The following is a 13,637-nucleotide window of genomic DNA, read 5'->3' on the forward strand; positions in this document are numbered from 1 at the left end:
TCCTGTACGACTGAGAGCTTACACAGACGTATCTTGGTGACTGTTTAAACGCTAGGACTGCTTCAAGAATGTCAAGCGCAACAATTATTATTATTATTATTATTATTATTATTATTATTAAACGGTTTGGTCACGTGAGGAAAACAAGCCAGCACGCGCGTTGCCATTGTTGACCCGGAAGCCACTCCCCTCCATATTACGTCACGACATAAACAAAACAACCCGGAAGCGCCGTGTTTGCTGGTCTCGCGCGGACGCAGACTCAAAAACAACTTTGGACGTCAACATGAGCGCCTCACTAGTGTCGTCGTTTAGTTACGTTAGCTGATATATAAGAAGAAGAAAAAGAAAGAGGGGTGGCGATAAAGCGAATTTGGTGTTGATCCCGCGCCGGCATGGCGTCCTCAGCGGGGCTGCCGCTGCTCGATGCCGACGGAGCAGCCTCGCGTCCGGCTGGCAGGCCGCCGCCCGCGCCGCCTCGCTCGCTTCAGGCCGCGGCGACCGCCGGAGTCATGGTCGAGTCCGTCGATGACGCGGAGGGTCTTTTTGTGGCGGTGGAGCGGTGCCCCCTGTGCAGCACGTCCCGCCGGAGGCTGACGTGTGCCCGTTGCGTGCGGGCCGGAGACTTCGTCTACTTGGACGGCAGAAACGCGGAGAGGTGAGGGCGACGCGGAACCGCGCGGACGGGCGGGCGCTTTCGTGACCGACCGCAGCGGTCTATCCGGATGATGTTTGGAGTTGGTCGTTACGTCGTAAAAAAAATAAAAGCTCCATCTTTAAACGACGCAGATGCCCGGATGAATTCCGAATAATAATAGTAATAATAATAATAATAATAACGACGTTCGCGTAGCAACATCGCATACGCAAAACATGACCACCCGTGATAGGGAATGATTGACTGGTTTCTTTTCTTCAAGATGTCCACCCCCACGACGCTTAACTCTCCATTGTCGAGTACTTTAGCGTGTTTTTACGTCCCCGTCGCCATTTTAGCCAAATTGGTCGCGTTAGCATTGAGGCTAATACGAGCTTTGCTAGCAGTTAGCCGAGTGCTGTCGATGACTTCCTGCCCAAATAATAATATAATACATTTTATTTTCAAGCGCCTTTCAAAGCAATCAAGGACACTTTACAGTCACATACAAGCATAGAAAAAACTCATACAATAATAAATAAAATATGATTATAAATAGAAACAAGAGATATCACAAAAGCCTTCACCCCCTCCCCGTCCAAACATCCTCCAGAAATGCTACTCTGCTTAATCAAATAACGTGGAATTCGACTATAATGTCAGACTTTTGTTTTTTCAGCTTTTATTTGTTTTTGTTTTTCAACCACTCACCTTGACGTTCTCGAACCATGCTCTGACGGAGTTTTTTTTGTGGACTGTGGAATCCATTATTTTTATTATACGCCATTTATTTCATTTCATAATAATAATAGATTTCATTTCATAAGCGCCTTTCAAAACTCTCAAGGTCACTTTACAGTCGCCGGATAAGTTTTTTTTCTGGGGTGAGCCGCAGCAGCAGCGTTCACTCAACCCCGAAGTCATTCAAATACAGTAAAGTCTCGTTATATCGATATTCTCGGGAGTCGTAAAAAATGTCGATATAACCGGACTATCGATATATCCGTCCTGCGCCGAACTGCATTAAAAAAAAGGGGGGGGGGCAACACGTAATTTTATCATTGGGTTCATGGATTGCGTATCTAGCATGCTTTTTGTACTATAGTGAAGTGAAAAATAAACTTGTGCATAAAATAAAAACATCTTTACACTTTTTAATGACTATTTCCTTTCAAAAATGCAACCAATGCAAAATCCTCACGTTGTTCTATTGAAACGAAACCACGAACGTCAGCATGTCCGAACATATGAAAAACAGTGATTGTTGCAAGCGATAAAGATATCTGAATGCAACACAATTAAATACATGGATGAAAAACCAAAACTGCAATGTTTACATTACTTACGTTGATGAAGTATTCTGCTGCACGTCAAACTCTTTCGCGATGAATGATTTGCTTGTTGGATTGTCCTCCACAGCCATAATTGCCTTGTACGTTATTCGGATATCACAATTCTCACGTTTCCCCATGGTTGAAATTGCTGTTGAACAACAGTACTGTATATAAGCTCTGCTACGGCTTTTTTTTTTTTTATTGTGCTCGCGTCGACAGATCAAAACACGGAAGCTGGTTACGTGACTGGGGCATGGGAGGACCCGACAACGGGGTTCGAGAGAGTGCCTGAATAGAATGGCTGTGCTGTGGCGTAACAGCAGCTCCTGTTTGTATCTGTATGTGATAACTGCTCTGTTTGTTATTAAAAAGAGCGACCCGCTATAGCAGCGACTGTGCGCAACATTTGCCATGCCAGTACAGTATGTTTCAGATGCTATTGCAGCAGAAAGACGTGAGCTCTGCTACGCCTTTTTTTTATTGTGACAGAAACACGGAAGCCGGTTATGTGACTGGGGAATCTTTAATACAGTATGGCATGTACAGTAATTTTCAAAATCATCACGCTTCATCAGACTAAACAATAAAGATTGTTGCAAAAAACGATTGCATTCATATACTGTAAAGTACAGTGTACATGTACATAACACTGCAACAGGGAAACTGCCACGCTTACATCTTATTATGCAATTTCAAAAAAAATATTCAATCTTCTTCTGCTTCCCATTTTCACCTTTTAACACAAACGATTCAATCTTGTTTAACGTTTCTAAAAAAAAAACCTGATTCATTTTCTCTGGATTCTAAGTAAGATCGTGTCCATAGCACATTGCAACGCTTGTGTCTTTGTTGTAATAGGTGTGTATTCAGTTGCTTCTTCATCTTCATCATCATCGTCATTATGGGAATCTTCTGGGGCATACTTGGCTTTGATTTCGTGTTGGATTCTCCTCAACAGCCACGATTGCCTTGTACAGTGAGACCTCAACTTACAAACTTAATTGGTTCCCAGACAGAGTGTGTAAGGTGAAAAGTGTGTATCTCAAAAAAACATTTCCCATAGGAAACCATTAAAATGGGAATAATCCGTTCCCGGGTTTCCATAAAACATACTTTTCAACTAAATAAGCCTTAAAACTACACACAACATACCTTATTCTATGTATAATAAATGTGCTATTGTATTGTAATGAAAGAAATACACTGCATTGTATCATAACGTCACTTTATTTACATTTGTGATGGTCATTGATGGCTCGATGGAATGGCGTTGGAGGTCGAAGGTCAAAGGGAATTGCTGTTTGGAAAGAGAGGCACATGACATGCGGAATGTAATTAAAGAAATAAACTGCTGTAAAATAGTTTCATTTACCTTTTTGATGGTCGTTGATGGCTTATGGAAGGAGAGTCACCTTCCATAAGGACTGTTGGTAACTCTGGTGCTGTTCGGTCGTGTGCTTCCGCCGAAGATCACTCCGCCAGCCGTGGTGGGTGTGTATTATGAAAATAGTGCTTATTATAAGGTTTAATTTTCAGAAATTTGACGTGTGTAAGATGAAAAGTTTGTAATATAAGGTGTTTGTAAGTTGAGGTCTCACTGTATTTCCTTCCGAGGTCACAATTCTTTCTTTTTGCGGTGGTTGAAGAGAGTAGAAAATGGCGTCTGCTACACAGCAAGACACGGGAGCTGGTCACGTAACCAAGTCACGTGACCAAGTCGCGTGACCAAGTCGCGTGACCAAGTCATGTGACCAAGTCGACCAACGGCGCGACCGATACAGATTTCGATAATGGTGGTGCTGTATAGAAACCCCTAAGCAAATATCGATTTACCTTTTGTATCGATATAAACATAGCAAAATGGCCGGCGGGAGATGAAAAAGAGCACCATAGTAACCGGATTATCGTAATAACCATCAATCGTACTAAACGGAACTAATTATACATAAAAAGACTGGAAATGTGCACGGGAAATGAAAATAGTATCGTAATAAGCAGTATTATCAATATAACCGATATCGATATAACAAGACTTTACTGTAGATCACAAGTGTCAAAGTCAAGGCCTGCGGGCCTAATCCGGCCCGCCACATGATTTTTTTCGGCCCGCGAAAGCAAATCAAACTTGTTAAATTCCATGATTATTGCTAAAATCTGAGCCAAAATTTCATATTCTTGGATGTCAACCACAATAAAAGTCATTATTCTTGACTTCAGATTTGAAAACGAGTTATTCATTAATTTGCTCTATATGTAATATTTGAAGGGATTTAAACATTCTAATGGGTTCCCCAAATTCATAACGGCCCTCGAGAGGAAACCATAACTACAATGTGGCCCGCGGCAAAAAATGACTTTGACACCCCTGCTGTAGATAGAAAGCTCGCTAGCTGGGTAATAAATAGCTAATAGCCAGCCAGATAGCCAGCTAGACAGCAAATAGCTAGCCAGATAGATAGATAGTTGAAGTGGATCGCTCACACCTGCCTGAGGGGACTCGCTGGAAAAGGTGGTGGGCAGGGTGCGTAGGGTCCGGTGGGATTTTACTCTTGCCTTGTCTTGATTCTTGCAATGAGCAGTGCAATGACCATCGAGGCGCTGCCAAACGCTTTTTTTTAATTTTGTGCACTTACATATCAACGACACTAGATGGCAGTGTCACTTTTTTTGGTCAAAATAAATAACATTATTCCTCCCCCATTTCATTTCTAAGCACCTTTCAAAACTCTCAAGGTCACTTTACAGTCACAGGATCAGTTTTTCCTTATGTCCGCATTGCAGGTGCGCAGACAAGACGGCACGGCTCAAGACGCTGAAAGAAGAGAAGGAACAACTGCAGCACAGGTGATTTTTATTATTGTTTTTCAGCAACGTCCGTCGGTCTGCGGTCACACAACCGGCGGCAGTTGAGATGTGACCTTCCTCCTCCTCAGGGTCATTCGCGCCATGCACAGGAAGTTGCGGTCCGATGAGATGGTGAGTTTGACGAGTAGCCGTCGGCGACGTGGTTTTGACAACAAACCATTAACGAAGGCGTTTGTGTGTCCGTAGAAGTGGAAGATCATGTGGTGCCGCCTGAAGATGGAGCAGATAAACCAAGCGCTAACATGCGCGCACCAACAAGTCAAGAGCGGTGAGCCGACGGACGTCAACATTTTTTTTTTGGCAACGTATAATGGCCGCCGCTAAAAAACATCCCTGATGATGGACGGCAGACAAGGAGCTGCTGCTGACCTCCCAAGAGGAACGCCAGCGCCTCCAGCGCCGCGCTAACCGTCACCGGCAGAAGCAAGAGAAAATCGAGCGGCACAACCGGCGTCTGGGCGAGCTGCTGGAGCGACGGCGCCACGAGCTGGACGGGCACCTGGCGCAGCTGGCGGCTACCCGCCGTGATCACGTGGCAGAGTTGATGGCGCACATTTTCCCCACGCGGGAAGAGAAGGCCTGCAGCAGGTGAGCTAGGCCGGCGGCCATCTTGCGTGGGTCATTCGCCTACAAACGTGCTGGGTGGTGCATCAGTTGTTGCTTGGTGGATCTTTAGTGGTGTGGTTTCTCTCCCCCCCCCCTCCCCCAAATACCAAAGTTCACTTTTTTATTAGATTACATGAGTCTTATAAGTCCCTCAGTGGTGAAATTGACGTTTCACAGCAGGAAAAACAAAATAAAGGAGCTGCTGTAAAGGCAGCCACTCTCGCGACGCCATCTTGACAACAACAAAAACTAAATAACAAATAATGTGACACAACACAAAAAACAGACAAAGTGATCAAAGGAAGCGGAAAGGAAGAAATAGAAAAACAAAAGACAGGAGCTGCTGTAAAGGCAGCCGCTCATGCGGCCGCCATCTTGAGTCCAAAACAACAAAATCAAATAATGTGACACAACAGTCATTCAATCTCAAGTGCTTTCTTCACCCTCTTTGTTGTATGAAGCAGTTCTAAATGAAAGCGGAGAGGATCAAAGCCTCCTTTTCACCAGTGGACAATGGACGTCATTGGTGAAATGTGCACGTCTGCTACAAGCTAAATGTTGAAAGCAAACACGAAACTGTAGCACCCATTGACCAAAAGAGATTGTCTCACATCTCCTGACCCACGTCAATCCGCTTCAATTCCAAGCTGCGACCAATCCACATACACATGGGCGCTCTGCGCTGACGCTCATGAATCCAACCAGCCGCAGACTGTCCGGCATTGCATAGAAAAATATCAAAATCTATCATGGATGATCTCTTCGGTTTTGCACCGATTAGCGTGCTAATGTCCTCGATGGGGCCTGGTTGGGTATTCGGTTCTCGATTTTTTTTTTTTTTTTTATGTACAAATTTATTTGATATATCTTTCTATCACGTGTGGCTGCCACTGCTGATTTATTTGCTATCTATTAGCTATCTATCTGTCTACCTAGCTATTTAGCGAGGTATCTATTAGGTATAGTGCTATAGAGCTATCTATTTGCTGGCTAGCTCTTCATCTATTTGAGTTACTTTCGGGTTGAGTGAACGCTGGCGCGTGTGGCTGCCACTGCTGATTCATTTGCTATCTATTAGCTCGCTATCTGTCTATCTAGCTATCTATCTATTGTCTATATAGCTATCGAGCGATCTATCTAGATATCTATTAGCTAGCTAGCTTTCTATCTATTTGAGTTACTTCCGGGTTGAGTGAACGCTGGCGCGTGTGGCTGCCGCTGCTGATTTACTTACGATCTATTTGCTATCTAGCTGTCTACCTAGCTATCTATTATCTATATAGCTATCAAGTTATTGAGCTATCTCTTAGCTAGCTAGCTTTCTATATATTTGAGTTACTTCCGGGTTGAGTGAACGCTAGCGCGTGTGGCTGCCGCCGCTGATTTACCTACGATCTATTTGCTATCTATTAGCTATCTAGCTGTCTACCTAGCTATCTATTAACTATATAGCTATTGAGCTATCTATTGAGCTATCTGTTAGCTAGCTAGCTTTCTATCTATTTGGGTTACTTCTGGATTAAGTGAACGCTGGCGCGTGTGGCTGCCGCTGCTCACCCACAGAAAAACTTATCCTGTGACTATAAAGTGACCTTGAGAGTTTTGAAAGGCGCTTCTAAATGAAATGTATTATGATGATGATGATTATTATTAATGATGTCCCACCAGGGACCCCGCCGACATGGTCTCCGAGTGCGACGCGGCGCTGACGTCCAGCACGGTGAGCGAGCTGGCGGAGGCGCGGCGAACTACGTACCTGTCGGGCCGCTGGATCTGGGACGACCAGAACGGGGAGACCAGCGTTAGCATCACGGGCCCCGCCGTCACCCTGCCCAGCAACGGGGACTGCTCGGCCTACTACGGTTGGGCGGACGACAAGAGCAGCAAGCACGGCCCCGGTTGGTGTCGCCCTGTCGCGTGGTTTTTCTCTTGTACACTGATACCTTGGCGTACGAACTTAATTGGTTCCCAGACAGAGTGTGTAAGGCGGAAAGTGTCTATCCCAAAAAATAATTTCCCATAGGAAAGCATTAAAAATGAGAATAATCCGTTCCCAGGTCCACATCAAACATAATTTTCTACTTTCTAATTTTCTAAGCCTTAAAACTACACAAAATATACCTTGTTTCATGTATAATAAATGCGCTACGGTATTATAATTACAGAAATAAACTCGTTTTATTTACCTACGTGATGGTTGTTGATGGCTTGATGGAATGGAGTGGCCATTTTGAGGAATGATTCCTTGTAAGCTTTGGCAGCTTTATCGTCAGAACTGGCTGCCTCACCATGACGAATGACACTATGAATCCCTGTACGACGCTTCAAGTTCTCGAACCATCCGTGGCTAGCCTTAAAATCATCAATGGATGACGAACTTCCAGGTTGTCTCTTGACGATATCCGAGTGAAGTTGCCGTGCTTTCTCTGCGATAATTTTACCTTGTTCCTCATCATTTGTGTTCTGTTTAGCTGGGTTGATAGCTTTTTGCGTCAAGTGTACAGATTGCTTGTGCGGGTTATTTGTGGAGCCTGATTGATGGGATATTTTAACCTTGCAGTCTACACTTTGCCTTTTAACTATCAAAGTTGAAATGAGTGTTTCCGATTTTCTCACTCACTCTCTGTCGTATGCCTGTCTCTTTAATCTTCAACGCCCCCTCACTGCTGCGTTCTTGACCAATCACATGGCTTTAACCGAAGACTGGGGGCGGGGATTAGGGGACAAAAACAAGTCTGCTGCCATTTCCTTGTTAGGAGAACGGGCTCGTTCGCGAACGACACGTCACTCATTGTGGCGTTCCGTGTGTATCCCGAAAAAATAGTTGTTATGCCAAGGTAAAATTGTCATAAATTTAACGTTTGTAAACCGAAAAGTTTGTATGCCAAGGGGTTCGTAAACCGAGGTATCACTGTAGTCCAGTTTTTACGCCTCCGTGTTGCCTTTTCCAGAACTGGACCACATCAACCCAGCCCACACCATCAGCGCTGCTCTGTGCTACGCCACACAGCTGCTCACCGTCTTGTCGCACATCCTGGATGTCGGCCTTCCCAAGAAGCTGTGCAACAGGTGCCGGGGGGGGGGCCGACAGGAAGCTGTGACCCCGCCCCCCCCCCAGTCGCCTCCTTATCATTTTTTTGTCCCCCACCCTTCAGTGAATTCTGCGGCGAAAGCCTGAGTCGCTTCCGCTTCACACGCGCCCTCAGCAAGCTCAACACCAACACGCTGCACCTGTGCTTCTCACAGGTAACCCCTCCCACACCTTATAATGCGGTGCGCCTGATACAGGTAACATCAAAGTTACGACCGGCGCGATTTACGACCACCCGTACTTATGACCACCACCGCCATTTTTTTTACTTCTACGCCTGGCACCGCAACAACCATCACCCGGCAACGCGAACTACAATTTTGGCCAGCCAGCATGTCACGCACTCGCACAGCAATCTACAGCGTGATGACACTCAATACAGTAGTTATACAGTGCAGATACCGTCTACTGTAGTACTGTACACTGCTTTTTTCCTTCTGCGTCCGCCTCAGTCCGAGCGTGTGTATCAGGCGACCTCTTCTGTCCATTAGCAGGGAGAGCGATTTTTCAACATTAAATGATAAAAATGACACTAAAAGCTAAGTATAACATTTATAAATGAACTGTACAGTAAACAGTTTTGTATACATTACAGGAACAGTTATACAGTCATAAAAATACGAAATACATCCGACTTACGACCGAGTTCCGTTCCAAACAAATGGTCGTAAGTCGAAATCCATTCAAAATGTTGAATAGAGACTTGGAGGCTAAATGACACGCAAACTCCCCCCGCCACAGCAAGTCAGTGGCCTCCATCTTTAGAGGTTTGATCCGCATGTTTGTTTTGGCCAAGGTTTTACGTCGGATCCCCTTCCTGACACAACCCTCTGTATTTATCCGGGCTTGGGACCGGAAAAAAAAATTAAAAATAGGGTCTGGAGGTCATGGTTGTAGGTTGAGTTAGGCGAAAGTCGGATATTATTTTATAAAAAGATAAAAATGACACTAAAAGTGATCAAATGTATGAATGAAGTGTAAAGAGCTTGGTATATAATCGTATTCAATCAAAAACGTTGTTTAAAAACAACAGATTGACATCGTATACTATCCTGTTGTGTAAACATCACGTCGGCCATTTTGAATTGACTTCGACTTACAACCGTTAGGTCGGAACAGAACCCGGTTGTAACTCGGATGTTACCTGTACATTTTTGTAAACGTCACGTCAGCCATTTTGACTGGATTTCGACTCCGACCATTTTGTCAGAACTGAACCCAGTCGTGACTTGGATGTTATCTGTATATTGTTGTAAACGTCACGTCGGCCATTTTGAGTGGATTTCGACTTACAGCCATTTTGTCATTCGGATGTTACCTGTATATTGGCGTAAACGTCACGTCAGCCATTTTGAGTGGATTTCGACTTACAACCATTTTGTCAGAACAGAACCCAGTTGTAACTCGGATGTTACCTGTATATTGGTGTAAACGTCACGTCGGCCATTTTGAGTGGATTTCGACTTGCGACCGTTTTGTTGGAACGGAACCCGATCACAACTCTGATGTTACCTGTGCATTGTTGTGAACGTCACGTCAGCCATTTTGACTGGATTTCGACTCCGACCATTTTGTCAGAACTGAACCCAGTCGTGACTTGGATGTTATCTGTATATTGTTGTAAACGTCACGTCGGCCATTTTGAGTGGATTTCGACTTACAGCCATTTTGTCAGAACAGAACCCGGTTGTAACTCGGATGTTACCTGTATATTGGTGTAAACGTCACGTCAGCCATTTTGAGTGGATTTCGACTTACAACCATTTTGTCAGAACAGAACCCGGTTGTATCTCGGATGTTACCTGTATATTGGTGTAAACGTCACGTCGGCCATTTTGAGTGGATTTCGACTTGCGACCGTTTTGTTGGAACGGAACCCGATCACAACTCGGATGTTACCTGTGCATTGTTGTGAACGTCACGTCAGCCATTTTGACTGGATTTCGACTTCGACCATTTTGTCAGAACTGAACCCAGTCGTGACTTGGATGTTATCTGTATATTGTTGTAAACGTCACGTCGGCCATTTTGAGTGGATTTCGACTTACAACCATTTTGTCAGAACAGAACCCGGTTGTAACTCGGATGTTACCTGTATATTGGTGTAAACGTCACGTCGGCCATTTTGAGTGGATTTCGACTTGCGACCGTTTTGTTGGAACGGAACCCGATCACAACTCGGATGTTACCTGTGCATTGTTGTGAACGTCACGTCAGCCATTTTGACTGGATTTCGACTTACGACCGTTTGACTTAGGACCGTTTTGTCGGAACGGAACCCGGTCGTAACTCGGATGTTACTTGTATATGGTAAAACACGGTGATTCCAAAAGCCTGCGGTTGTTTTGCACTCAGCACGTGGACTGCGACAAGCTGCACCCCCACCACACCCTGCGCAACATCATGTTCCTGGTCTCGGCCGCCAACCCCAACCTGGGCAGGTGAGGTGGCGGTCGTCACGGCAACGCGGCCATCGAGCGCCGACCGTGCCGCCTCTGCTTCAGGACGGGTCCGTTCGAGGTGAGCGCCGACCTGGAGGAGTCCATGGAGTTCGTGGAGCCCGAGGCCTCGGGAGCCGCCGAGGTGAGCGGCGACGAGGCCGTCACCGACGACGAGACCGACCTCGGCACCGACTGGGAGACCGTCCCCAGTCCGCGATTCTGCGACATCCCCTCACAGGTAGCCCCCCGCCCCTCTCTCTCTCTCTCTATCTCTATCTATTTCTCACTATCCATCTCTATCTATCTATCTATTTTTACCCTTCAGTTACATCAAGGCAGCCATTTTTTTTCCCCAGTGAATCAGCCGATAAATTTTGTCGATGGCGAATGCTGCAAAAGTGGCATTTCGGACCAAATGTGCCGGATTCCAAAAAGTGGACCATAAACAAACCTTTTTTTGCCGCTCATGAGCAAGTCACGCCTTTGTAACATGCAAATGAGGTTCACAGCCTCGCTTTGTTCAGCGGAAAGGTCAGTGCTGTTGGACAGTCTGCGGTTGGATGGATGCGTGGCTTGAGGAGCCCGCGATAAGAAGAAAGCAGCGTCAGCGCAGAGCGGCGATGCGTATGTGGAACTGTCGCGGCTTGGAATTGAAGCGGATTTATGTGGGACGGGAGATGTGAGACAATGTGTTTTCGTCAATGGATGCTACAGCTTCGTGTTTGTTTGTTTTTTTGTTTCCCAAGATGGCGGCGCGTGAACACGCAACGGCGCCCCTCTCCCGGCAAATTGGCGTTTTCATGTTTATTATGTTTGTTAAAGTAATTAGTAATAAGAGCCTTGCATTCTGGGTCCGAGAAGACGGTAATTTCATCTGTGCTGTATGTCATACATATTAGCATATTTGACAATAAAGCTGACTTTGACTAATGTGAAGCCGCTGTTGCCCCCACTTGCAGCCGATGGACCTTTCCCAGAGTGCACTGCAAGTGTCCCAGCCGTCCGTCATCACGGGAGGGATGATCTCGTCCGCCGCCGCCTCCGTCACATCCTGGTTCCGAGCCTACGCAGGTCAACGCTGAGGTTTCCACTTGGATGAGGGAGGACAAACGCCATTTTTTTTTCGGAATGTGTGAGAAAAAGAAGACAGTGATTACCATGGCAACAAATGGCTCTTGTGATTGACATTAGCCTTTTTTTTATCTGGGCACGCTAACAACTCTTCAGCCATTTAATAATAATAGCAATAAGAATGATCCATTTCATTTCTAAACGACTTACAAAACTCTCAAGGTCACTTTACAGTCAGAGGATCAGTTTTTCTGTGGGTGAGCAGCGGCAGCCACATGCGCCAGCATTCACTCAACCCGGAATAACTCAAATAGATAGAAAGTTAGCTAGCTAGCTAGTTAGATAGCTAATATATAACAAATAGATAGCTAGCTAGGAAGCCAGATAGATAGCTAGGTAGGTAACCAGCCAGATAGATAGCTAGATAGCCAGATAGCTCAAGTGATGGTCCATCCCCACACCTCATGATGACTGACTAGCTTTTTTAGGGTGGGAGGGGCTTAAAATGAATCAAAATGTCAGGAAGCATACTAGCTATCTATTAGCTATCTAGCTAGCTCGAGAGCTAGCTATTAGCAATATAGCTATCTAGCTATTTGAGTCAGGAAACATTAGCTATCTAGTTTGCTAGCTATGTATTAGCTGGCTATCTAGAATTCTATTAGCTAGATGGGCTTTCTGTCTATAACCTATCTAGCTCGCTAGAGAGTTAGCTATTAGCAATACAGCTAGCTAGCCAGCTATTTGAGTCAGGAAACATATTAGCTATCTAGTTAGCTATTTATCTATTAGCATTCTATTACCTAGCTCGGTAGCTTTCTATCATTTTGAATTATTCTGGGTTGAGTAAACGCTGTCGCGTGTGGCTACCGCTGCTCACGCTCAGAAAAACTGATCCTGTGACTGTAAAATGACCTTGAGTTTTAAAAGGCGCTTAGAAATGAAATGTTTATTATTATTATTATTATTATAGCAAAACAGCCTGCTTGGCCGCCACACTTTTTCAAGACCAATGGATTTGTTTTTATTTTTTATTTTTTAAGAACTTCCAATGTGACCTCATGGTCAAAAAAGACTGCAGCTAATCTTCACGCGGATTTATGCGGACATTGCTTGTTATCTTGTTTTTTAGTGAGTGGTAATATTTTCTCCGAAAGTTTGAAGCGAAAATAAAGTAACAGGACTTTCAAGTGGGCGCTGAAGTAAAGAAAAAGAAAATACAGTGATACCTCAGCTTACGAACGCTTTAGCTCATGAACATTTTGCCGTTTGCCGTTTGAACGTTTGTTTTTGTGTTGTCTAAGCGACGGTCTCAAGCAATAGAAGAGGTTGAAAAACTTCTGTTGATTTGGATTAACCAAAAGCAGCTAGCAGAGGACAGACCTTATGGAAGGTGACTCTCCTTCCAAACAGTAACTCACTCCCTCCTCCTCCCACTCCATTCCATCAAGCCATCAACTACCATCACAAAGGTAAATAAAAGGACTTCATTATCCAGTACAGTTTATTTCTTTAATTACAATCCAATAGCACATTTATTATACATAAAATATGGTATATTTTGTGTAGTTTTTAGGCTTATTTAGTAGAAA

At 44.7% G+C, this 13,637-nt stretch overlaps 1 protein-coding gene across 3 annotated transcripts; it reads left to right on the top strand.

The window, feature by feature from the left end:
* The first annotated feature begins 221 nt into the window (after window positions 1-221).
* Window positions 222-13,235, top strand: atg14 (autophagy related 14). 3 transcript variants are annotated; one of them, XM_089003593.1, is made up of 11 exons: window positions 222-658; window positions 4,753-4,815; window positions 4,905-4,947; window positions 5,023-5,104; window positions 5,187-5,424; window positions 7,111-7,340; window positions 8,394-8,511; window positions 8,598-8,688; window positions 10,889-10,974; window positions 11,038-11,212; window positions 11,934-13,235. In XM_089003593.1, the coding sequence occupies exons 1-11, from the start codon at window positions 396-398 to the stop codon at window positions 12,054-12,056; spliced, it is 1,512 nt and encodes a 503-aa protein (XP_088859719.1). In that variant the 5' UTR covers window positions 222-395; the 3' UTR covers window positions 12,057-13,235. The 3 variants fall into 3 exon arrangements, with proteins under 3 accessions (XP_088859719.1, XP_088859721.1, XP_088859722.1); XM_089003595.1 differs by lacking the exon at window positions 11,934-13,235 and adding an exon at window positions 11,331-11,927; XM_089003596.1 differs by lacking the exon at window positions 11,934-13,235 and having other exon boundaries at window positions 10,889-10,979; window positions 11,038-11,171.
* Window positions 13,236-13,637: the final 402 nt, after the last annotated feature.

The sequence above is a fragment of the Hippocampus bargibanti genome, linkage group LG09, assembly GCF_051943395.1.
Source record: "Hippocampus bargibanti isolate YZ-2025 linkage group LG09, ASM5194339v1, whole genome shotgun sequence".
NCBI lineage: Eukaryota > Metazoa > Chordata > Actinopteri > Syngnathiformes > Syngnathidae > Hippocampus > Hippocampus bargibanti.

Coding starts and splice junctions, on each gene's coding strand:
- atg14 (XM_089003593.1), top strand. CDS start 396: ATGGCGTCCTCAGCGGGGCTGCCGCTGCTCGATGCCGACGGAGCAGCC. Junction 5,105..5,186: donor GCACCAACAAGTCAAGAGCG/GTGAGCCGACGG, acceptor GATGGACGGCAG/ACAAGGAGCTGCTGCTGACC. Junction 11,213..11,933: donor TCTGCGACATCCCCTCACAG/GTAGCCCCCCGC, acceptor CCCCACTTGCAG/CCGATGGACCTTTCCCAGAG.